This window comes from Neodiprion fabricii, chromosome 3 (genome assembly GCF_021155785.1).
Source record: "Neodiprion fabricii isolate iyNeoFabr1 chromosome 3, iyNeoFabr1.1, whole genome shotgun sequence".
Lineage (NCBI taxonomy): Eukaryota > Metazoa > Arthropoda > Insecta > Hymenoptera > Diprionidae > Neodiprion > Neodiprion fabricii.
In genome coordinates this window covers 37,907,549-37,934,726 of record NC_060241.1, presented here as the reverse complement: position 1 = coordinate 37,934,726, position 27,178 = coordinate 37,907,549, and the positions used below count along the sequence as shown (strand labels likewise).

Genomic DNA, 27,178 nt, shown 5'->3' with positions numbered 1-27,178 from the left:
AGATTAGAACGTGCAGCCAAGCAGCGCCGAAAGTCAACTTGGTTTTTTTTTTTTTCTATCGAACAGTGTAATTTCTTCATCGGCATCCGAAAGAGCATCAAGTTTTGCGTCAAAATTAAGTACCCAAATAATCGTCACCCAAACTTGACTTGTCATGAGATACGGAACAAGATACCGGTAAGTAACAAATAACCATTAATGAATAATATACGATACAAGCAAACCAATTGCCCTTTATTTAACCTTGAAGATTTCACATAAAAAACTGTTACGACAACTTTCGATGCTAGAGTACTTACGTGCTCAAGTATTTTTTGCGGAACCGACAGTGGGCGAGGTTATACCGCTTCACCCGGTCTTGGTGGCTCCACTTACAAAAAATTTGATACCTAGGCAATTCCACCTCAATTCGGCTGAGAAATGACCTTGCATTTTAAAATTAATAGAAACTTTTATTTACACGACATGTGCGTCGAAAAGAGGTAATAAGTAGTTGCGAATTATTATATTTTACGTACTGGGAAATCAATGTGCGGGCAGAATTGATATTTCGTATTTTACTTTTACTACTTTACAAGGGATCGTAAGCGCTAGAAATGCGATTTTACTGGCAACTGAGTACTCATCCAGAAGACGCGTCGCGACGTTCGGAATTTAGAATTAATCGGAAATAAAAGATTTAACAAAAAAACACGACTATTGTCGTTGTTTCTTGAGAAGTTGCAAATTTTTTCAAAAATTGTCTTTTATTACCTTGAAACAGCTTTTTTAACAGCATTTTAAATCTAATTTCGTTGCAAACGATAAAATATCGTATAGTATCACTTACCTTTTGTCATTAGTCACACGATATCTGGGAACCACCTACCGTTGAGAGATGTTCAAAAACGCGTTGTTCCGTCCGCCTTTGAACGTTGAATATTTTGCACGAAAAATTTCTTCGTTTCTTGCTTAGTTTCGGAGTAATCGGCCTGGGATGATTCAAATAAAAGATCTCGTAGCTCACAGTGCATTATGAATTTCTTTTCATCATACGATTTGAAATAATCTTCGAGTGACGATTGGATGGCGTTCAACGCCCGAATCCGCATATAATCTTCCGCCAGTGAAAACTTGTTTGAGAATTGGCTCTAAATGTTACAAGTCATATTGCCCCTGTGGTCCAAACTTCGTAACTCACACGACGCATGACGTGATGCGTCGATCCAGTCCAAAGACTTTAGTGCAAGCTGGAGATTAGTGAGGGTTTTTTCAAGAAATTCTGTCTAGTGATCTTATTATCTGCCTTAATTCTATTTTGTCACCTTTCTCCGTGGTCGTTGAAGGTTATACCTCCGCCAATCCCCGTTTTGAAGGAGAAAAGACGAAGGTGTAGTCGAAAAAGAACGAAAAGAACGGGTGCGCGTAACTTTAACGCGCAGTTTAAATCTCATGTTGAAAATGTCATATCTCAAATAAATGCACTACAGAAATATACGTAGAATGTATCGGTGTAATTGCACTGTAATCGGTAATACCTGGTAATACAAGTCTGACTTATTCTGCTGTCTCAGATTTGTCTCGGCTGCACATTGCCTTAACCCTGTAATAATTCAAATATAACCGCGCAATGAAAACGTAACGAGCGGATGATGTTAGACCCAGGGAGCGGGGCACCTGGTCACAAATTTAAAATTGAAGAAGAAGAGGTTGCTTGGTCTACGTCTCTCTAGGAGGCAGGAGGTGCGGAGGTTCCCCTCTCTGAAATTAAGTCGTAACCGATCGATAATCGACGAACTAATAATAATAAAGTAAATTTAAACCACGAGGACAAACATTTCGCTGTAATTATTATACACTCCACAAGCCAAGCCAAATTTAAAGAGAGACGATGTAAAACGAAGAAACAACAAAAGTGAAATCCAAGAATATAGTGCCTCGACGAAAGAGAGTTATTTACAATTATTTATAATCTTAACAATATACACATGCAATGAATGAATTGTGGAGCGGATGAATGAATGAATTTTAAACCCAATTGCGGCTCATATTTTAATATATTTATAAATAAATTGAAATTTCACTCTGCTATTCGTACCTTATGAAATATACTTAATATTGATTTCGCATAATTTTCAATTTTCAAAATAGTCTTATAATCCTCTAGGGTGAAACTTGGTGGTAACGTGCAAAGCGCAAAACGTGCCATAAGAAGAAGTTTCACTTGAAAAAAATGTAATAAAACACGGCGCGGCTATGTGTATAGGTATACTACCGGCACGTAAGTCAGAGCTAAAGTGGTAGGGAAATGTTAGTAGATAAGCAAGGCCGGTTCTGGATAGAAACACCTTCTTTACCGACCAAGCCGACCAGTCCGCCTATATAGCCAATAGTTTGCCCCAGGCGAAAAATAATATTTTCCACGTACTTCGAATACATAACCAGGTGACGTAACCATGTGACGTTACCGGCTGGTGTGCCCACGGCGGCCATTTTGAAAATAGCGGTCATTTCGACGGCAGCCATTTTGATGGTAGCCATTTTGATTTTTTTGATGGCGGCCATTTTGATTTTTTTGATGGCGGCAATTTTGATTTTTTGATGGCGACCATTTCGACGGCGGCCTTTTTTGATGGCGGCAATTTTGATTTTGTGATGGCGGCAATTTTGATTTTTTTATGGCGGCCATTTTGACGGCGGCCATGATTTTTTTGATGGCGGCAATTTTGATTTTGTGATGGCGGCAATTTTGATTTTGTGATGGCGGCAATTTTGATTTTGTGATGGCGGCCATTTTGACGGCGGCCATGATTTTTTTGGTGGCGGCAATTTTGATTTTGTGATGGCGGCCATTTTGACGGCGGCCATGATTTTTTTGATGGTGGCAATTTTGATTTTGTGATGGCGGCCATTTTGACGGCGGCCATGATTTTTTTATATATAGCCAATAGTTTGCCCCGGGCGAAAAATAATATTTTCCACGTACTCCGAATACGTTCTTTTACGTTAATCGATCGGATGGCGACATCGTAATTAGATTTCGCGCTAATAGTTTGCCTCAGGCGAAAAATAATATTTTCCACGTACTTCGAATACATTCTTTTACGTTAATCGACCGTATGGTGACATCGCAATTAGATAGACAGGGAATGCCGATGACGATCCGTAAACTTTCACGCTAATAGTTTACCCCCAGAGCGAAAATTTTACATTCGAAAAATATTAATAGACGTGTCGGTGTTTGGTGTTGTTGTAAGCCGAATCAGATAAGATATCGAGCCACTTGAAGCTTCCTTGCATGCTGAACCGTGTCCACATTTTACCTTTCAGCGTGCGATTGAAACGTTCACAGATCGAAGCCTTCAAATTACTGTACGTGGAGTAAAGTTTGATTCCGTAGCGTGTCATAAGCGATTCGAATTTCGAGTTGTAAAATTCCGTTCCTCTGTCGACGTGTAAATTTTTCGGCACCCGTCCTTCGACAAGCACAGATTCCATTGCCTTCGTAACATCATCTCCAGACTTGCTCTTTATCGGTATAGTCCACGCATACTTTGAAAAGATATCAAGGACTGTGAGCATGTACTTGTAACCTTTGTTTTGTCCAGCGTACGACGTCATATCAACAAGATCCGCCTGCCAGGTCTCGTCGATGCTGCGCACGTCTACACGTCGACGTGGGTAATTCCGGCGTGCAGGTTTATGCAGTTCCGTCACCAGTGCTTGCTTTTTCTCGGTCATATTCCAACGCTATTAGTCTGGTGTCCAATTTGGAAATGATTTCCGCGTTTCGAGTCGACAAGTCTCTGTCTGTTTTAAAGTCTGTGTAGAAGGTATCCAAGGCTTTCTCCGTGGTGATCTCCAAAGCTTTGATCATTTGATCGAGGTTGTCGATTTGTTTTTGCAGCACGCTGAATTTTCGTCTCAAGATTTTTAAAGTTACAGCATTGTTTGGTGCTGTGGGTTCTGCGACGTTGCACAGTCTCTTGTTCCGTATATCGTAATGCCCATCCGCTGTTATTTGAAACCCGACACTCGGAGGACCGCGAGTGCTCGCAGCTGTGTTTTTATTCAGCTGACGTCCAAACACGTCGATGCTCATCTCGTAAATGATTGCAGAGTCGACGAGAATTGGCTAATAAATGATTCCGGCTTCCCGCAATTCTTCCAGAATCGACATAATTTCATTGTTGTGACTTGTATTCCCAGTTGCTTGAGATGCCAGGAGTAAACGAAGACGTTCCACCAGCTCGTTAGCGTCATCCCAGAAAATATAATCTGTTTTAACACCTTGTCGAGTAACCCAAGCCTGAGGTAGCAGAACACCTTTGCCCGTACGCTTCGACATCTGTGACAACGGTGATACGTCTTTGCCTGACGTAGAAATATTCAGCAGCTCAGCAATTAAATGTTTGAATTTGGCGCTCTGAGCGTTTCGGATAGGCTCGGTGGCGCTATAGTACTTTCTGTGAGCATTTGTTGCGAGAAGGATATTTCTGTAATTCTCCCTGTCGTTGCGGGTAACGTGAGCGCTATTGGGTATCTTTTTAAACAGCAGCTCTAGCAGTCCTTGAGTTTTCGGATAGAGCGTATCGCCTATGCGAACGGAATCGCGCTCGAAGCTTATCGGTGAATCACCAACCATCAGCCCGGCAGTAGAAAGACTCCGTACCCCGTACACGGTATCCAACTCCTGCTGTCTTTGTTTATCGTTGAGCATCTCAAGATATTCATCCTCTGATCTCACCGACGATTCCGTGACGGTTTGATCCTCTTCCTCTGCAGTTGCAAAAGAATCTTCCATTTCGTTCTTCGGCTCATCCTTCGTTTCAGCTTTGAGTTCTTCCTTCACCTCTTCCTTGACAAGTTTCGTGCCTCGAGAAACATTGACTAATTGCTGCAGCGTTGTTACCACAGGTTTGAAGACATCCTTCATTGTTTCCTGCAGCGACTCTTTTCCCGTCTTGAGGATTCTGTGCTTACGACGAATCGCATTACTCGCTTGAGCGATACGATGCAAGACTTCTTTTTCCTTACGAATTTCCTGCATGTTGACACAACTAGTTCTGGAAGGCTACTGTTCCGTCGTCTTCAAGGATCGTGTATTTTATTCTTTTGTCATGTTTATGAAATTGTCAAATCCCCTCCTATACCGACCATTATCGAACTCTCTATCCTTGTCGATCACTACGAAGTCATATTTGTCACCGTTCCAGCACGCCGCACACAAGTCTTTAAACTCTACGTACGACATATCGGTGTTTACATGATCGTTGTACACATGTCTCAGATTCATCTCGTCTTGTTTGAATAAGACCAGCAAGTTGGTGTTGTCGCGCACGAGATGCATAGGGATTCGAGCGTACGTCTGACAAAGGTAGAAACAGTCTACGTCGTGATGTCTACCCATACAAAAGTACGCGCGTATGTTATCCTGCTTCTCGCACGCTACGTCATCGAATATCATGATCGAGTTAGGTTGCGTCTCGTTCGGTGCAATGACGTGCTCATGCTCGTTAAAGGGGTAATACTCAACACCGTCGACATTTTCGAGCACTTGACTCAGAAACTTGTATTTCGGCTGATTGAGAGATTTTGAGTAAACGTACAGGTTTTCGAACCTCAAACCGTTCGGATGCGTTATAAGCACAAATAATGCGTTGGTTTTGCCACAGTTGGATGGTCCGCAGAATACCGCACGTACACTACTCGGCAACAATTCGCCATTACGTTTTTTCCGTTTTGTACTCTGCTGCGTAAATTTGTCGAAATTCATCACGGGCAGCTTGGTCGATTGTGTCTCGAACCTCATCTCAAACGTGACTGGCTGGATTTTTCCATAAATGCATCGTTTATAACAACTTTCTCTCAGTCGCGGAGCGGACATGATTGTGCACACACGTGATCGTAAGCGATCGTCAAAAAAAGCGATCAAGTGGGAAAGGTTTGGTAAATAGCATTATCAACAAACTTCCGATCGAGTTGCATGTTCCCGGTTACCAGTACTGCGGTCCTGGCACCAAGTTGTCGAAAAGAGTCGCGAGAGGCGATTCCGGTATCAATCCTCTCGATGCAGCGTGTAAGGAACGCGATATAGCGTATTCGAAAAATCGTGAGAACCTTGAAGCTAAAAGCGTTGCGGATAAAATATTAGCCGAAAAAGCCTGGAAACGGGTTCTCGCAAAGGACGCAAATTTGGGTGAGAAGGCAGCCGCTTGGGCTGTAGCTAACACGATGAAGGTGAAAACAAAGTTAGGCATGGGGTGTCGAAAACCTAAGAACGTTTCCTTGAACAAAATCATACGAGCGGCAAAACAGTCTATGATTCCAAGCTATGACGCGAAAACGAGCATCAAGTCTGCACTGAAAGGTGGTCGAGAAGCTGTGAAAAAAGAAGGTGGTAAACATAAAGTTCGATCACCGCGCGTTCTACCGGTACCCTCAAAAGTTGGCGGATTTCTACCTTTTCTCATACCTATTTTTGCCAGTCTCAGCGCTACGGGTGCGTTAGCGGGAGGTGCTGCGGGTATAGCAAAGGCTGTAAACGATGCGAGCGCGGCTAAACGAGAATTGGAGGAAAGCAAACGGCATAACAAAACGATGGAAGCGATCGCCTTAGGTAAAGGTCTCCATCTCAAACCTTACAAAAAGGGTTTCAGTCTTCATCTTTCAAAAAACTAAATGTCAAGCTACCACGCCGAGCGTTGACCAACTGGGATTTGCTGAAGTATGCAAAAATCATGAAAATTCCGTACTTCCGAGGTGTCTTTATGCGCAACGAAATGCCCAAAACCGGGCCGCGTAAAAACGAAACAGCTGTAGTCAATCTCGACGATAAAGATGGTCCTGGGACACACTGGGTTGCGTATAAGAAACGCGGCAGCGATGTAGTTTACTTCGACAGTTTCTGTCATCTTCAACCGCCGTTAGACCTCGTGAAATATCTCGGTGTTGGTAGCGTTAAGTACAACGACGAAAGGTATCAAGATTACGGTACATTCGATTGCGGACACTTGTGTCTGAAATTTCTAAGCGATAAGCTATATAAACATGACACGTAATTTAATAACGTCAGTCGAGCACTCGCAGTCATGGATGATTCGTTTACATTAACGATATCGGGAACGTCGTCGATTCTCGAAGCGCAATATTTTCCTCCGATCGAACTTGCTCTGAAGAAAAATTATGTTCTCGGTCTCGTTGAACTGTTAACCTTCAATTCCATTCCCAACGTCGATGTCGGTCGCAATAAAATTTACGTAGCCGACAAGGTAGTCACTATATCCACTGGCAGCTACGAAATTGAGGATATTGAAAAGTATGTTCAAGACGCGTTAAAAAATACCGACATTGAAATCAGCATAAAGCCTAACAATAATACGTTACGCAGCGAAATCAAATGTAACCATATCGTAAATTTGGAACCTGAGGATTCTATTGGTCAGCTTCTCGGATTTACACCGCGCGTATTGGCAGCTAACCAAACTCACCATTCGGATATGCCTGTAACTATTCTCAAGGTCAACGCGTTGCAAGTCGAATGCAACATTACAACGGGTGCCTCCGTCAATGGACGTAAAGTGCATACTATTCACGAATTTTTCCCTATCGTTCCACCGGGATATAAGATCGTGGAAGTACCGTCGCACGTCATTTACCTTCCGATCACCGTCAAGACCATAGATCACGTACAACTTCGGTTAGTCGATCAAGACGGAGATCTGGTTAATTTTCGCGGAGAAGTTATAACTGTGAGACTGCACATCAAATCGCAATAAAAGATGGGTATTGTATATAACAGATTGGCCAAAAAGAGTTATATCAGTAAGTCAGCATGTCCTGATCAAGTCAGTCATCGACCGATTCCCGAACCGCTAACACGTCGAAACGTGGAGTTCCTGATAGCTCTGGGTCTAAAGCTGACACCTTTTGGAAAAGGAATTTCCGACAAATAAAACTGCGATTCTGCTGTTTCGTTGTATGCTACGTACCATGGAGGAGGAAATCTTGAGCATTCAAACACCTGTCGTCTTTGACGAATCAATCGCACACCAAGAAATACACGCACACAAACCGTACGCATCGTGAACTTTCAACAACAGCGATGAGATTCGAATCACCGTTCAGCATCAGGATTTATGCGTATTACCGAGCAAGAGTTCGCTGCATATCTCTGGAAAATTGCTCAAATCGGACGGCACCGCAGCAGCGATCACAACTTCGGTCAATAACGCCATCTGTCCTTTGTTCAAAGATGTACGGTACGAACTCAACGCCGTAGAGATTGATAAATGTAAAAACGTTGGTCTGACCAGCCTGCTGAAAGGTTTCGCTTCGCTCAACCCTGGTCAAAGTTGGCTTATGGAAAATGCTGGATGGCTCGATGTTCAGGAAACGAAAAAATTAACTGATGCCGATGGTAACTTTGACATAGTTATTCCCTTTAGCATGATATTGGGCTTCGCTGAAGACTATCGCAAGATCGTCGTTAACGCGAAACACGAGCTGATTCTTACAAGATCAAAAAGTGATTTGAATGCCATCGTTCAAAATCAAGACGAAGACTTTAGAATCGTGATCGATCAGGTGGAATGGTTAGTACCCTACGTGAAGCTCTCGGATCAACGAAAAATCGCACTGTTGAATTTCATTGAGAAAGATACACCAGTCTCCATGAGCTTCCGCAGTTGGGAGTTGTACGAATATCCTTTGCTACCGGCAACCACGAAACAGGTTTGGACTGTGAAAACGTCCACCCATTTGGAAAAACCGCGATTTGTCATGCTCGGTTTTCAACGTAAAAGAATGTATTCGAAGTACGTGGAAAATATTATTTTTCGCCTGAGGCAAACTATTAGCGCGAAATCTAATTACGATGTCGCCATCTGGTCGATTAACGTAAAAGAATGTATTCGAAGTACGTGGAAAATATTATTTTTCGCCCGGGGCAAACTATTGGCTATATAGGCGGACTGGTCGGCTTGGTCGGTAAAGAAGGTGTTTCTATCCAGAACCGGCCTTGCTTATCTACTAATGTTCGTATCTAATTGTAAATATGTAAGTATACTGCCGCTATTAAGGGGGGTCTGGCATCGAGACTCGGCGTGTGAGGGTTTTCATCGATTAACGTGCCACGAGAAGTTTCCCTTCAATAACGTATAAAGAGAGCCTGATTGCCTGAGACAATCGCTGAGTACCAAAGACTACGCGCAATATCGCATTGAACCGGTAACGTTTCCCAAGGAAACAGAAAAGTCTTAAGGAATTCTCAGACAGGAAGCGCTCGGCGTGCCGGACAAGCGACATCATCGACTGTGGCACTCGGTTACCTGGAAACGGGAAGTCGTCAGTATGTTTCTGGAACTCACGTACCATTCGGACATCGGCTCATCTTTCCCACCCCCGTTCGTGTCTTTTCTTTGTCCCATCACATCGTCGTATTTGTACGTGACACGCCTGTGAGAAACCGATATTTCCGGAGGACAAACATTGGACCCCTTTTTCCAACGACGTACCTCCTCTTCTCCCCACTTATGTTTGGTTTAAGGGAAACACGAAAATGTATTTTTCTAATCTCCGGTGTTGCGGATACGAAGCCTCAGCTCCAAATGCTCCAAATGCTCGGCGTGGAGTTGCATGGATCAGGTGAAAATTCGGTTAAACTACGCGGGAACAACGTTAATAAAGCGCTTGACGGATAAATTGAAGCACCGGTCCAAAATCTGGATGGTTACCAATGACACACCTGAGATTATATTCAGGCTGCTAGATCGCTTGCAGCAGTTAGAAGTCATCGACCGGTATTTTAAGTGAAATAGAGTAATTGCGAAAATTGTTTAGTTATGATTTCATCTCCGACGAGAGCACAGAACTTGTGAATTCAATGTGCTAATTTCATTCTGAACCTGCGTGTACATTGATTTCCTATATAAAGGCTCACTTTCTAGTCGGTCTGTAAATAAGAACTGAAAATTGAAAAGATATCGATCTCTTGCATCTTGTATATATATTTATATATGTGGGTGGGGAGCTTGTGACCGGAGGCAAGACTTCACGGTTAATCGGTATAATGCATACTGCAGCGGGTCTCGATTGGTGTGTAAATAATGAGCTTATGGTAATAATTAACTCGATCGAGAAAGAACTGTGAAAGCGTTGAACCGTACGTTCGTATGGACGGGACAAGAAACTATCATTATATCGCGAACAGATGGCAAACATGATAAAGCTGATTCTCAGGGCCGATCTCTGCAGAAAATTGCTATTGGCTTTCGTTCGCACTGCAGACTAGACTCATCTTTACCTCATTATTACTCGCGCGATGTTTCGTGAGAAATCTCTTCGTGCCTCCCGCAGTCTCTCGTGAACAAAACTAGACCAAGATGTCAACTGTGAAGTTATCTGAAAAATTTTCATGTCCTTTATCTGTGTCTAATAATAGTTCTACTACTACCGCACACTCAGGTATGCCTACGCACATAGGTTCGGTCGGTAGGTGAATAATCGAGATGAATCTTGCACTTCTACTTATGCCGGTGCAGAGAAACGGCTCCGTTTCTCTCGTACGCGGCAAAGAAAATTGCAGCGATCACGTGGGCTAGCCGCAGGACGTACGAGCCACGCGGTCAAGAATGGAGTGGGAATAAGAATTGGAATGGGAATAGAGAAGGAAGGATGAATGTAACTAGCCTCTGGGTTCCCGGTATCGGGCACGATATTGGGTTAGTTTTTATCGGATCTAGTTTCCTCTATGGTTCAATGAGGCCTCCGCGCCCCGTAGATGTCCACCACGTTCCACATTGTAAACCGATGTCGTAGGTGTCATCTTCCGGGACAAACTGGACTTCGATCTACGGCTCGTTTCTCGCCTGGCTTTCGTTTCGCCTACAATGTCGGAGGTCTTAATTATCATCGCCATACCGTCGCCAAAAGAGGGACTCTGAAACCGTGTTACGAGATCCTTTGAAATTAATTTACGCACTGTGCATATCGCTAAACTTCGTTGACTTCAGCGTGGCACCGATGAATTATGTTACATCAAATGTAATCTAACAGCCTACAATCAGATTCGCATCAATCACCGTCGCGATATCAATTCAACTTTTTGCCACGAAAAGGGGTAATCAAAGGTTTTCGATTGTTCGGATAAATTTTCTAATTCTCATTTCTACCTGTCGCTTCATTTTTCGGACAGTTCTAACTTCTTCGCGGATCAATTACGTCTGTCACGCGCAATAACTTCCGCTCCGCAAGCCTTAAATTCTGTGCAGGTGTAAATCAAAGCAGCGGTTATAAATCTTTATCGCCCTCCGGTACGTTTTGCAGGGTCCCGTACATCGAAATGAATTTCATTCAGCATCGAGGATAAATCTCCGCTCGAGAGACTCGATCACTAAATTTGACGAAACCTTCGGCTGCGCTAAAGGAGACAGAATCGAAACAGGATGCAACTGCCATATGTGCGCCGGAGATTTGTCCCGCAAGGCTAGACGGCTTTTTCCTCGGGTCGGCTAGAAATAAATGCATCGCGTTCTGAGACCATGGCTTCATACCATTTCGTTCGATTGGTCAGCTCGGCTTACTTATGATCGCCGGAGAAATTGACGAGGTTTGCAAATACCCGGAATCACCCGCATCGTGCAGATTTTGGCGGCTAAAATACGATGCGTGGCGATATCCGATCCGGTCCGAAAGAACGACGCTCCGTGACTATCAGTTTTTTCGGTTCGTTAGAGAAAGCTCGTGAATAAAGCAGGTATACATCGTACCGTTAGGAACGGCAGGTTGCAGATACAAACCATTTCCCCGTATCCCGGGTAAACCTTTTAGCTGGTTTTGGCCGGTTCGAGGACACGATCGATTGTGGGTACCTGGTAATCGACGTTGTTCCGAAAACGTCCATCAGGCCAATCACTCCGCGAGTATAAAAGACCGGGGAGGAGGTGCTGTCACTGTGAAGCAAACAAATGTTTCATTGTTCGTTGGCATTTAATTACCAAAAGGACCATCGGAACCGCAAACTTAAGGTTAATTTATGGCGTAATTTAGTTTCAATGTCGGTAGCATAAATCTCCCGGGTAGGACAGGCCCCCCGAGTTCGCCGACGCGAGGGAAAAAAACCTCTACCTACCCATCGCACGAAACAAAGCTGCGATCTCAAAGACGATCTCATTCCTTTACCGAGAACCACTCTCGCAATCGGGGGACGCCATTATGGTGAACCACCGTACGGTTAAGTAAAATTATCGAGATGTCGCACCGCGTACTTCTCAGCTGTTCTCCTTCACCTACATCCTTACCGTTACCCTGGACGTTACCTTGGAGCCAGTGCTCGAAATATGTTCAAATTTCAATATAACCTGGAACCTCGCAGCCTAGAAATCTCACGCGTAGCTAAAAATTCGACTTCTAGTCGTTCTGACTAGTGGCGATTAAAAATACTGGATAGAAGCGAAGCCTGACTTCATAGTTAAACAAATTCGCTGAAGATCAATTAAGAACACCTTTATCGGATACCTGATTTGTCAGTGGTACTGTGACTTTCAAATCCACTTTCCAGTTAGGTTTCAATCTAATGGCTAGACTGCGGTGATTCGATCTCGAGGAACAATTAGGACTGCGTTTATTTCGTCCAACCGTCAATTCCCGTCACTCCAGGACGGAGTGGTTCGTGTTATGGGTATACCTGAACACACTCGTACGGCAGCTTGAAAAACGATCGATAAATTTAGCGGGTTGACAAAAAGACATTGACGGTAGACATACTTGACATATTATACGGAGTGCGTTTTATGGACCGGAGGCATGTTGGGAAGGAAAAAATCTCCCGCATACCGACGTTGTAGAGTACAACACAATAGAGTTACGGTAATTGCAGCAGACGGACTCGATCGATCCTCGAGAAATTATTAATTCCGTTCGTTTTCAGCAATAGACGAAAGTACCAACAATTTCCTGCGTCACTTCGAAGTCAGATCTCTGACAGAAGGTGAGTGTCCCAATTATCGACCTTATTTGGTTTCATCTGTCTGATCCTCAGTTCTACAATGACCAAAGAAATGAACTTTAAGTGTCTAATCCTCCAGCGATTGGTTTCAGTCATCGAAAAATTCACAATTTGTGCCGTCAACTTATAATTTTGGAAAACAAAAGGTTCAACAATTGGGTTTAAGCGTGTCAATAACTGGTACACTTATATAAGTTTCCAGAGATATTCGCCGAAAGTATTTACCCGCTGTTGTCAAGAATTAATAAGAATGGCGGTTCACTGGAACCGTTCACGTGTCGCCAATTCGGCAGTAACTTCAGCCAAGCTTTTCACCGATCATTTTTGAAACGGTCTATCGCAGGCCTCAGTGAAAGTTTACCGCCAAAGATGGGTGTATTTATAAAACGATTACTCATGAAATTCTTAATTTTTTCTTCTTCTCATACCTCACCGGCAACACATAGTAGCTTATACGGTAATACGGTACTCCCAAGTAGTACAGTCCGTGTCGCAGCTGATGAAATATTGAGTATACGGACGTTTTGGGAACGGTCCACGTTTTCGGCAAAGCGAATAATTCTCCCCCAGGGGGAGAATCAACCCTTACCCAACCTTTTGGGGATCGGCAATATTTCAAACCCGATATAATATCAATAATTCCGTATGATACGATGCCTTCCAGGAGTCGGTCACAGTTTGGAAATGCCGGGCCGTCGCTTTGCCCCTGGAGCCGCCACGCCCTGAAGATGACTAACGAGCATCCGTGATTTTTTTCCTTTCCTCCATCAACGGAGCAGAAATATTACCCACGATTATGTAGCATTATCTGCAGTCATTGAAATACGGTTATAGAAAGATGATTGCCCAAGTTTTTCGATTAAAAATTGCCCTGAAATTTTTCGATAGTTTCGTACACTGAGAGGAATTTTTAGCCTTTAACTATTTTCATTTTTTACCGCAATCGAAAAATGTAGCTCTAGGTAGAAAATGAAAATTGGTTTTATAGCTGTTACCGAACAGTCTAGTATCCGTTACTGTTCTTTCTCATTACGATCACTGTTGCTATATTTTCTTGCGACTGTTGTGAAAATTTAATGTTTGTGCAACGATAAATTGACGTTAAAGCCTTATTTAACTAAAAAAGTAGAGTAAACCGAACAAACCGATTTCGCGTTGCAATTACCAAAAAAAGATCGACGATAGCGCCAAATAGTTACGCGTACCTCGTTTTTCGTAATTCCAACAATATTCAAACAGTTTTTCAACGATACCTGTTTTACTCAATTTTTCTAGTTACTGTAACAAATGAAATTTTTCTCAGTGTATACCGTAAAAAATATTCAACATCAAAACAGCGTGAAGAACGACGAAACACAGCGTATTCTGGGTCACAAGTAAGCCGTGAAATGAAGTTGAGGTTATTGAAAGTACTAATTCATTGATTTTGGTTCTCGTTTTCTCTGGTTTACGATGTCCGCCTAATTAAAAAATCCATAATTAAAGACCGAACGCGTTAAGTGTTTCCGGTGCTGAGTCGTTTACCAGACTTATTCGACCCATGTGTGCGTATGCTCGTATACCTAATATATACAATATTTGGTGTGAATAATTAATACGGCTGGTAAGAATATGAATCAATCACCGCTAATTCTTACGTCTCATTTATCACGGTCAGCTGGATAACCGAAGAGGACCGGGGGCTTAAAAATTCCAATTTTTTCTACTTACTTGCGGATTGATGATAGGTATGCCGGTCGCGTTTTGCCGTTCGATCACGAGACGCCGGCTCAATTTCGCTTTCCTGTCATCCGATGGTCCACTTTTAGTCCAGCAGATCAATCGCCGATAAGGAACCGATCGTTTCGATTCCAACCGTTAGATAGTAAAAAAGTAACTCGACTCTTCGGTAAAATGTTCTGATTACGTCGATGATCCTCTGAACGAATCCGGGTGTTCGGTACCTGTTTCTGCGGTTTTCACATTTTTCTTTTTTACTTTTATCTTTTTCTTTTAATCTTACAAAAAGTTAAGTGGATGCGACGAAAATCCGAGTGGGTCAAGAGTCGAAGCACCCGACGGCGATGCAGTTTAATGCCGTGATGGATCGAAGATCGGCTTGATCAATGTCAATAAATCAATCAAAACGATCGGAGGCCCCGTCTCGACAGTGAAGACGTTGGGCGTAGGAAGAATACCAATTTCGTCCGCTGGTACGCAGGATTAAACTTTAAGTAGACAATTCGCGAGACGAGATTCGAAGTTTATTTGATTCGTCGAGTAATAAATCCCGTCTTAATTAAATCAAGTAGGTATATTTAATTGGATAGAGCTCGAGCCTGAAAGCGTCCTTACAGATAACAAGATCCTCGAGGCTGCAAGCTCTTGCCCATTCGCCCACAATGCACCACGCCAGCTTTATGATCCGAAGTGAGTGTCGCTCGGCTCCTGGATGGGGAGAATATATGATTGAATTTCTACCCGGCTGAGGCTCGTCTCTGCCTCTCGAATACCAAAGATTATTCTCTTACGAATTGAAAATTATTATAAATCCAAAGAAAGTTACGCTGCGCCGGGCGAGCCGCGTCGATTCATCTTCCAGGCTTACGAAGTGCCGGAGTATTTATGTCCGCTTTTTATTTTCTATTGCAAATGGGCATGCATGGCATCGGGGAATTCTGTATTTCTATTTTTCCACCGGCTCGAAGTTATTAAGGCTAATAGTTTTCGTATGTAAACCTTTCGGTCGAATCGATTCTGACAATCCGTGCAAGGAATTATCATACGCCGCGTTAACTCGGAGCTTTATTTGCTGCACTAAGCTTGATTATCGTTTTTCATTATGCAAATTACACTCGTTATATTTCCCAGGATATTTATCACACGTCGTGTCCACTGGATTCAATGTTTCTATGTTTTTTAGCCAGTTTTTATTATCATTGTGCTCGGGAATGTATTATTATGGACAATATTAATATGCACCAAGCTAATGCTGTACTAGAGAAGGGAAATGGTGAAAGCGAAAATTTAGTGAACCGAGTAACGGCATAAAGCTAGTTCCACATTAAACGACAATGAATGATCGTGATAATATATCTTTTATTGTTAATAATAATCAATAAAACATGACCGTCAGGTACAAACATCATACGTAAACAATACAATAATATAATGCTACATTACTTTCGAATCAATCGTACGGAGACAACGAGCGCGTATAAATAATAGCGTGTGTTTTACGTTTATTCGTGCTGATATTTTAATTCTTTATTAAATATCTTGTCTAATTACTATCTTTTTCTCCTTCTTATCTTGTGTAATAACGATAATAATACATTAGCAACATATACGTATATATATATATATATATTTGAGAGTAAATGATAATAATGAAAATAATAATAATAATAATCTTAGCAACTATTAATGTGTATTCAGCGATGTACATCTACTATATTTAAGTTTGATTGTTAGTGCGTAATCGATATGTTTGGTAACTGGTATAAATAAGACTAGTGTTAATACCTATATATGTATAATATTATACGATTGGGCGCGTAAATATACATAAATAATTTAAATAAAATAAATAAATAATAATAAGAATAGCAATAACAATACAGATCCACGCTAATCACAAATTATATGATCATAATAAGTATGGGTGAATTATGTGTATAAATGGTCGTATAAATAAACTGGGATAAGCTAAACTTTGAAATATGATGTGTTTATACTTTTCTCCTATATAATTCAATACTTTCAGCTACAGCACGTTCACGATTATAAACTACACATTAACATGTGTGTATATAGGTATATATATATGTATATATATATATTTGTATTATTTTATATGCCGTATATATATTTCATAGCCCTAATATACAGTATAAATTAATTAATTTCTCTGAAATATTTGTATAAATTTGAAACAAGCGTTACGGCAATTTGTCGACTGACTGATTACGGACTACTTTCGAGTTCTACCTACGTATGATAATGTAATATAATTCAATAACAGCGATAACGATGACGTAAAATCCTATATCCTTATTCTCGAACGACGTCACTCCAAATCCGATACTGGCACGTGAAAGTGAAAACAAGCGAAACAGTTAAAACGTAATATAAATAAATAAATAAGCAACGATTAAAGTACAATTTATAATATGTCGAACTCAGGGTGAGCAGTTCTCAATCAATAACCCAGGTCAACTTCTATCAAACTAATTTTGGAATATCTCTTCAAAAATCTCTCTCATCTCCTCTTTGCCCGGAAGGGGGAAACGCACGCATGCGAGTACGAAACGATTAACGTTATAAAAGGCGACAACAACTCAACAGCGACGACATGCAGCACGTACATCTAATTGTTAATTTCTATGGTCGTGAGTGAATTGGCCCTTCGGTGTTCCTCGACGTGGGATTCCGGCCGAAGGGTGAAACCGCTGAAGTTGTTCTCAACGAGACTGATCAGGTCCTGTTCCTCGACTCTCTTCCGACGTGGCTTTTCCTTTTCCTCATCGACGAAGCCCGGCTTCTCCTGAACGCTCTTATCCCCAATCCGACTCTTCGTGTTCTCGTTTATCAGCTGTTCAAGCTTCGACGGTCGCTCGGTGCTCGCCTCCCGGATCTCGTTGTACTCGACGGGCACGCCGTGCCTGTTCACCGAGGGCTTGTAGGTCTTGACCTTCGAGTGTCCCTGGATGATGAGGTACATCGGGCCCCGGATCGGCTTGGCTGGCTGCTTGTAGTGCGAGAATATCGGATCGGTCGTGAGGCTTGAGACCGTGGTCGTCGGAGCCGCCGTTGTCGAGGTGCGAGTCACTCGGTTCATCTCGTTGTTCAGCAGGTGGGCCAACGGAGACTGGTTCTTTATGTAATCCGTGACCAGATCGAGACTCGAGGTCACCGTTTCCGGTTGTGAAACCGAAGATGCCGCCGTCGGCAGGAACGGAACCTGAGGCGGAGCCGCCGCTCCGTTCGCCGACTGCATCGAGTTCATCTGCTGGTCAGGAGGACTCTTCGTCCGAAACGATTCCGACTCCATGCCTCCCGTCATTCCAACTTCTGGACCAGGCGTCGCATACATCGAAGGACTGCTGTGCTGCATCCCCTGAACGATCTGGTGATGATGCTGATGCCCGTTGAACATCTTCTGAGGCGGCATCGACGGCACGCCTCCCGGAGGACGCCTCATACCGTTTCCCATATGTCCAGGCATCATCGCGTGACCTGAACTTTGACTCAGTTGGATCATCGGCTGGGTGTTAGGCCCCGGAAATACCGATCTAACTGGAAGCTGGTTGATCTGGTTGATCTGGTGGGCGTGAGCCATCTGGTTCATTTGGTTCATTTGGTTCATTTGGTTCATTTGCATCATCTGGTTCATCTGGTTCATCGGGTTCATTTGACTTATCGGGTTCATCTGGTTCACCTGACTCATGTGGGACGGATGGTGGTTCATGTGGTTTATTTGGGGAATGGGGGCGGGTGGATTGGTGATGGAATTTGGCGGGGAAAGCGGTTTCGAGATTTGAATATTCTGCTCAGCCTGGGTTGCGAGACTGTTGAGTCGACGATCGTCGTGAGTGACGTTGGTCGGTTCAGTGTTAGATTCCGAAAGGGTAACGTTCGGTTTCTCGACGTAGTTGGTGGGCATGATAACAGAGACAGGTTCCTTCCGCTTCGAACCCCCGAATCCAGCGTCGACAGGACCGGCATTGGCGACAACGATGTGCATCTGCATATCCGAGTCAGCGGACGAGGGTTGGCCGACCACAATGTCGCCGGAGTCGTTGTCGTCGGTTGAAAAGATCGACGAGTGAAGAACGTTGCCGGATGGAGTGGGAGTTTGAACGATCGAGTTATCCTGTGGCTGCGACTCCTTCTTCCCTACCACCACCTCCTCGTTCTCAGAATTCTCACCGTCCACGATAATGTTAGCGTTCTGACCGATGACCACCTCATGGTTCGACGAGCTGGCCGCCTGGTGATCACCGCCCGTATCGAACTGCTCCTGAGCGTTGAACGGCGTCTGCCAAGTGACCTGATTGGCCTCTGAAGATGGACCACCGTTGGCCAGCCACCCTCCGGATATCGTCTGCGTCGAATGGTAGACGAGATTCGACTTCTCGAATGACACCGAGGGCGTCGTTACAGACTGGAACTTCTGTCTGGTCGTCTGTACCGGCGGGGTATAGACGCTGTTCAGCCCCTCGACCTGTGACAGCTGGTGCTTCGGCGGAGGCTTGGACGAAGACTGCACCGGCCTTGGTGAAGGACGTGGCTGTGAGAATGAGTTCATATGGGAACCGATGTAGCTGAGCCGTTCATCCTGAATCGGACCTTCTTCCGTTTGCGTGCTGAACTGCTGGTTCTGATCGGCGTAGACCATCTTCTCCTTCTGCGGTGTGAAGGTCGGCTGAGCGGCATCGATCGGCTTGGGAACCACCGGTGGAGGTAGCATCATGGTGTAGGGTTTGGGTTTCTGGTTGTAGAACGGACTGGGATAGTAACTGGCCGGAACGTTTTGGATCCGGTTATGATTCCGGTAGTCAACCATGCCGTTTCTGAAGTTCGTATTCCGCACTATCTTCGGTGGCTCGGCCCCAGTGCTTCCTGTAAAATCGTTGCGGTGTAGAATGTGCTCGTTCTTGTACTGCTGATCCGGGCTCTTGTTGAACTTCGGCCCGTCGACGAACTTTAGGAACTGTTCCGGGATCTTGGGGCTCGTCTTCTTCGCCGTTACACCGAGGACCAGGATGTCCCTCTTTGCCGAGGGTTCCGTGGTGTGCGAGTCCAGCCAGTACTGGACCCGGTCCAGGACAGGGGGCACGTAGTCGAAGGTGGGGTCGTTCTTCAGAGGATCTCCCCGACCCAGCGGCGTCCACTCGTCGTAGTCCATCCGCGGAGAAAATACCCGGGAGCGGCTCTCGTTTGCGCCTGGAATGAGAATGCGAGGTGAAAATTAAAGCCACGCGGTACGTGCTGCGACGGTAATCAACTGCGATAACATAATAACCAATTACTATACAGCCGGTTGATTTAATCCTGACTATATATTATAATACGCCCGTTCTTCCTCTCGGTACGCAAGTGCGGACGGTAGATTATTACAGCGTGGTGAAGAATCGAAGGGAATATGAGAAATGACGTTTGACAGATTCGATTCGAAAGTCAGCGCGGGTTTCGTTTAACGGGCAGCCGTCCTGTTTCGGACTCCACCGAACCGGCTTAACTTCCCTGCCATGCGCAACTTCAATTTCACTCAAACTACAATCGATCATGCATCCCGCATCCACTCCACAAAACCGGGTTCATACAGGTGTCGGAAATATTACGCAACCTGAAACACGATCGTGGAAAAATATATCTGCGGCTTGCAAAATGAGGTTCGCAGCTGTACTGCAGCTTTTTCTACACTTGAGAAGTACAAAATGTTAGAAATTTAGTTTCATCGTTCAGAACGGTCAAGTGTTTTCTTTTTGCTCGATGTGGGAACCTGCGATTTGGTCATCGGCCTTTCAATCCAATGCTACGTTTTTCTGCGTTCTTCACGATCAAAACGTCGAAAGCGCCGTCTAGCCTCACATCGGGAAACGTTTGATGCTCGTCGCAACCAGTTCCTGGATGCAGTGCAGTGCACTTTGCGCGACATGATGGAAGGGAGGCGCCAGCGCCGGGTGAGGTCGACACTCGACACATGATGCAGGTTTCGACTTTGCAGCGCACGTACAAAGGCGAGACACGGACGGAATGAGCTATGCGCAGCCGTATATCCAATCTCTCGTTTTACATAATGTTTGCCGTGCATACAAGGTTGAACCTGTACGTGCCTGCGAGGTAGATATTATACACATACGCCATGAGACCCGGTGGTAAGTGCGTCTCTAGCGGGCTGCTGTATCCACTGCTCAATCGAGAAGAGCAATCAGGGTTAAGAACACTCAACGAGATTCACAGTGTCCAGTCAGTCGCACGTGATAAAAGCCCTCCGAGGCTCTTCCATTTTCGCGTAGGTAGCTTAGCTGATGAGGCCATAAGCGAGTTTAGTTATTTTCTCTTTTTTTCATTTCTGCAAAGGTGGTCGCTGAGTGTCCTTATTACGATAGCGATAAAACTGGGGATTTTGTCAAAAGCCCCATCAAACCCGAGCTCTTTGACACTTCCGCAGGTATTCCATGCCACCATGCTGTTGCCCTCCCCTTTAATTCCGTCCGACGAATTAACGTTCCTCCCTTCGTTCGTCGATAAAACGTTGAGCTGCGCGTTGTTCAAGACGGAAGATGAGCGGAAGTTTGTAAACGAGTCGAGGCACCTCGGAGTCTGTTTGAACGAAGTGTACAAGGTATACGTTTTACGAATGTGCTGGAATTCATGATTCGGGATTGAATTATACCTTATTCAAATAGAAACGAATAAATTAGGGCACGCGTTGAACCCGCGCGTCATTTCCGAACGGAGATAAATTCTTTATGAGATAAAGTCTGGTGGTAAACTTGGTCACATTGGCAGCTGATTCAATATTTACCGAACCACCTACATGTATTCCTATACCCAACCGTGGCACGTATATTTACCTACCTTATAGAAGGCAAGACCGAACTCAAGCCGACTGCTTTCCGACCAAACTTTAAATTGAATTCGGGAAAACTGGTGAACCGGAATTGGATTATGCAGGCCGTGAAACGAATTTCATCAGAACCTATCGGTCGCGAAATTGGTTACTCCGAGAAGTTCATTAAGCAGAGTGCGCAAGTTTGAAATACCTGCAACGATTGTCATCGATCAATTAATATAACCGGCTCTCCGAACAAGGATACCAGCGTGGGAAATTTTCTGCCGATTCTTCCGCAGGTACTCTAATGTTATTAACAATTAACGATGCTCGAGTAATTACGTTGCAAATTCGACGGGTTACAAAGTACGGACAATATGTCAGAAAAAGAAATTGGATAACGTATCCAACGAAACAATGATTGGCTTCTGTTAATTACACTGAAACATCGAGTCGAGAAGACGATAGACGTAATATCGAAGAAATCTCTCCGTTTAATGCAATTCAGTCTGTTTATTGTGCGGCAGAGTTGATTAGCTGAGTGAGCTGTGTTCCGCGTCTCGGTTATATCACGTAAAATATACCAAAGCAGTGATTCCCCCTGCCTAACCTTCATAGCCTACTTTACGATTTACAATTTAAAAATAATTCCTGAATTTCATTCCGTCGTCGTTCGAATTTTAATTAACGCTTTTATAATCTGGCCTTGTACAGCACTCCTCTGGTATCAGTGGCTTTCCTGCATCTAATACGGCAGTTTATCTGCTCTAAAAAATTTCGTTCGAGGAATTGCTCGACTGTCTTCCGCGTCGTTTCACGCCACACACCAGATTCGTGACCTGATACGGTATCGAACTTGGTGAAACTTTTTCCGTTTTCTATTCTCCCGTTTTACTATACTGCTGATCGTTAGAGACCCAATATGGAATCGATTGTACGCGAAAGAAGTTTCAAAGTCGGTTCAACTTCAAAAATCAGCCGAAATGAATCGATCAAAAACGGAGCTCAAGTGGAAGACGAAACAGCAACGTAAAAAAATTGCGATTCGGGTTTTTTTCTTAAACGCATTTCACGGGCGCAAAAACGGAGGCGAAACCCGGGCGAGAATTTCGGATAAAAAATTGAATTGAGGAGTACAAAGGTGATCAGGGGGATAAGAATTGGATTAAAACGTGACCGAGGCATCATTTGAATCTTGATTATTTTCGATTGTAATTATATTTCCACTGAACGCGAGCGGATCGATTTTACGCCCGTATAGCTCCTCCTCACCTGGTAATGGTGATGGTGATGGCAGGTCAGTGGGTCATGTTCCTCGCACGTGCATGTACATGTTTCTATCGAAGTGTTGGTACGAGACGCGAACACCTTACGTACACACGACTCGCCGTATATCGACGTAAAAATGGCTACGCGGCTTCTTTAACTCCAATTTGTCTGTGCTAAGAAGTACAACTTCCGCAAAGTAACAAGTAAAGCTCAACTTTGACAATTTGGGAAAATATGGCTCGGTCACTTATCGCGGTTATTTTTTCTGAACCATAATTTTTTACTGTTGTTTTTAAGTTGGATCAGAAATGATCCGTCACGTATGAAACTTTTTTTCACAAATCCTGTTTAACGCGAGGAAGCAACAATCCTCATCAAAAATTACCTGATTTTTACGTGGTGAGAGGAGATTTCTTTCTTTATTAACAATTTTTAGACCAGAATTGAAATAGCTGTACAAAAAAATTCTGTTTATAAATTCTTTTCCATTCATACGACAGAAGTTCACATTGTCAACGTTTGGAGTCAATCAAAATCGAAAACAAACAAACGATCAGCTTGTAAACTTACGACGATGGTTTCATTTTCCTTAATAAAGAATACTAATTTCAAAAAAAATTGTCATCAATCGATAACAACAAACTAACTGAAATAACTTTCAGACGTGACTCGAGTTCTCACTTCAATCCTGTACCTACGTTCTCAAATGAATTAGAATTTAAACATGAATGAAAATCATGAACAAGGCGCGATAAAAAACGATGAAAAACTCTCCTTTCGCCCGTCAAATGAGATTAGATATTATAGGATCACCTGTGAAGGAGGAAAAAATCTCGCGGCTTGGGGTGAAAAAGAGAATGAAAAATGAACCTCCCGGCAGAACTGTAATAAAAAGTCACCCTGAAAATATGCGACGAGTATCTGTAATATCCTTGCGGACTCTTGAACCTGTTTGACCTCCTGCTCTAGCTGTGCTGCTCGCCGGCTTTTTAATTTTAATTATAGGCCTGACTCGTTCGCTCACGGTGATCCCTTCCATCTTTGTAGGTAGGTAGGAAGGTGGGTAGGCATAACGCGTATCGAACAGCGACTGCGAAGCGCGTTAATCACAAGCGCGCGGAGCAATTTGGGCCCTTTAAAGTTAAGAAGGCCCAACCGATCGCCAGCCGACGCCGCTACGCGACGGCCACGTTTCAAGTCGTTTCCTCGTCCGAAATAATCCGCGGATCTCGTTTTCGCCAATTATTGAAACCCTCTTCGGTATAATGAGATGTTTGAATTTTTCACTATACGCGTGTAAGTGCAATTAGCGGTTAACCGTTGGCTGATTGATCCACACAAGTGTCAACATCTAATTAGAAATTATTCTTTTGCCTGCCAGCATTGACATTATGCATAAATTTACATTTTCATCGTTTGTTTTTTTTTTTTTTCTTTTTTTTTAGCAAGAATGTAAGCACGGGAATATATTTTATTCATTCATTTATTTGTGTACAGGTATATATATATCTATATATATATATACTCGTACAAGTGTCTTACAACGGTTGTAGTTTTGATTTTATCTCTTTATCATATCCTCGCATATATTTATTTGCAAGAATTAAAAACGGCATGATTAAATCAACCTGTTCGTCTCTAAATGGACAAAATAAAGTCAACCTCGGATGTGAATAATAATTTATCTGGAAAGATAAATATGTTCGTGATATGTTTACGTGATAAAAACGCAGCCGTAAAAACGTCGTAAAAATTATGCATTTAAGCCAGGTGTAAAAATGAGATGAGACGGATTAAAAAAAAAAAAGAGGAAGAAAAAAATTCAGCCAAAGATACCCACAATGCATTTGACAATCGTTTTTCACGCACCGGTGAAGCCGTTCTATAGTCAGACAAACGCCAATGTGTGTAATACGTCTCATCGCTAAAGTAAAAGCTTGACAAAGTAATTGATCGACTGAAGAGATAATATAAGAGGAACAAAAATGCGACGGAATAAGATCCCACGTTCTATTTTCGTTTTTCTAAGTACATCTAATCTCTTTCTTTGGCCTGTTCGACATTGGAAAATCATTGAAAAAGAGCAAAAACGAAAGAGACCTGAAGTGAGAAAGAAACTGCAGACGGGATGAATGTCTCGACAGACGTAAGTTTCTCGTTTACTTTTTTCTCCTCTTTTTTTTCTCCTATAAACTGTCATTTTTTTTTCTTTTCTTTCTTTTTTTTTTATTGTTTTTCTTTTCCTTACAATTTTCTTTCCCACCGCGAGGCACCGAAAAGCTCGTCGGCTTTACGACTCCGCGTAATTGCGCCCTCCGTTTCCGCTTCTGCCTCTACATCTCGTCAAGATGGGACCAAGAAAAGGAAAGCAAAAGATGAAAAAAAAAAAAAATATTGAATAAAACCCGAGGAGCAAAAGAGAGAAAAAGAAAACATAAAAAAAAAAAAAAAAAAAAACTTGGGTGAATGCGCGCGCGTACTTCGAACCACCCAATTCTAACGACTAACACGAATCGCGTGATTGATCTGTCTGAGTTGATTGAAACATCGACGATACGCCTTGTAAGAGTTATATGTACCTGGTATACATATATATATATATATGTGTATACATACATATATATATATATATATATATATATATACGCATGTACATACATTATTATACTCATATAGGTATATAGAAGGCAGGTTACACGCTCTGCATGGAATTGCCTTATGATGACTGCGCGACGATGGCATTAACAAAAATAACAATAACAATAATAACGAAAATCCCAATCACGATATAATTGCAGTAATGATAGTGAAAAAAGGGGGAAAAAAAAAGAAAACAGAAATAGAAAGAAAATAAAAATGAAAGAAAAACGGTAGTAATAGAAATGATAGTATATGAGCATCAGCGGGATATTATAACAGTAATCGATACAGAGGAATGATCATGGGAATTCGTTGTACCCATAATTATATTCCACGCATTTCGACTGCCGATGATCGCGGACAATAGTTTTTTCTTCTTCTTCATTTCGTCTACTCATTTTATTTTTTATTCAAATCTTGACAATAGAATGAAATGTAATCAACGCTTCGATGATTATCAGGTTGTCTCGCACCGTGTTGATGATAATTAATTTTCGGAACATAGAAGGTAAAAATGGATAACCAATGGTATACGAATCAATTTGTTTAACGATCACTGCGAAATCGATAGAAAGTGAAATGTATAGTGTCTGTAAAGAAATCTCACAAACAAAATAGTTATTATATACCATACGTTGAGATTGGAGAGGACAACTGTAATTACATGCTCGTATATAGGCATACGTACACGCATATCTATGTGGAAGAAGTATATTATAATAATTAGTCAGTTGTTCGGACGGATTGAGACGTGGCCTAGAGAAAGGATTCGACGGAAAGACTGATATTGTTGATTTCTTTAATTCTTTTCTCCGATTCAATCGCGGAGAAATTCATTTTGTTTTTCATTCGGTGAGTTGAATCTTGTACATCGAACTTCGAAACAACAACAACTGAATCGAATATAACAAAAAATAAAACACTGGTCCGAAGGATAAAATATAGGTTGTTCATCGAATTCCCAGAATTTATCACTATCGAATGAGAAACAGACTGGAGAGAGTGGTTTCTGAGGCAATTTGTACAGATCCGTATTTCTCGCCAGCTTGCACTCATTTTTATGAACAAAAAGAATCACGTGACCTTTCAGTAACGATTATAAATCGCGGCGATACATAAATCTACGCGTTAAACTGAACAGAAATTTGAATTCAGCTGTAAAACTCTTCTATGTTTGTTCAGAATAAAAATTCAATCGATTATTTTTTGCGTGACATTGAAATTTGTACAGGATTTAAAAAAATCAACAAAACTACTTCGATCTTCCAATTTTAATTTGGAAATTACCGGACAGTACAATCCTTGCGTAAGTTGGGATGTGAAAAATATTTTCTCTCAACACTCTCACGCACTATCCAATATCGAAAAATGAGCAAATAATTTTACACATCATACTTCCGTTACAGCGGAGTGAAAATCGCCCTCTTATCACGGCATTTCTGCGACCCAATTTTTCATTCCGAAGAAAGTGACATTACCGGTTTTGTTTTCGACGAGTCCGGTCATTTCTATCTGGCAGTTGACGCTGCAGCTCAATATCGAAGCCAGGAAGAGCAGCGATCCTGTCAGATTTGCAGCTCGTGGTATCAGCATCGTCAGCTGTAACAAAAAAATGCGAGAAAAAAAATTAAGACCGATCATTACCGAAACGAATAACACGTCTTACTGCGCGTATTTGCCATCATTATCATCACTCACGTTTTTATTTTATATCTTATTAATTTTTTCTTTTTTCTTCTCTC

The 27,178-nt window shown here is 42.6% G+C and overlaps 1 protein-coding gene across 7 annotated transcripts in view; it reads right to left on the bottom strand.

Annotated features, from left to right (window-relative positions):
• Positions 1–16,046: 16,046 nt before the first annotated feature.
• LOC124177896 overlaps positions 16,047–27,178 on the bottom strand; it is a 35,521-nt gene continuing 24,389 nt past the window's right edge. For all 7 annotated transcript variants that reach the window (XM_046560821.1, XM_046560816.1, XM_046560818.1 and 4 more), the window contains exons 2-3: positions 26,915–27,035; positions 16,047–19,912 (exon numbers count right to left, since the gene is read on the bottom strand). In XM_046560821.1, coding sequence (XP_046416777.1) covers positions 17,334–19,912; positions 26,915–27,029 — 2,694 coding nt within the window. In that variant the 5' untranslated portion in view covers positions 27,030–27,035 and the 3' untranslated portion in view covers positions 16,047–17,333. The remainder of the gene's footprint in view (positions 19,913–26,914; positions 27,036–27,178) is intronic.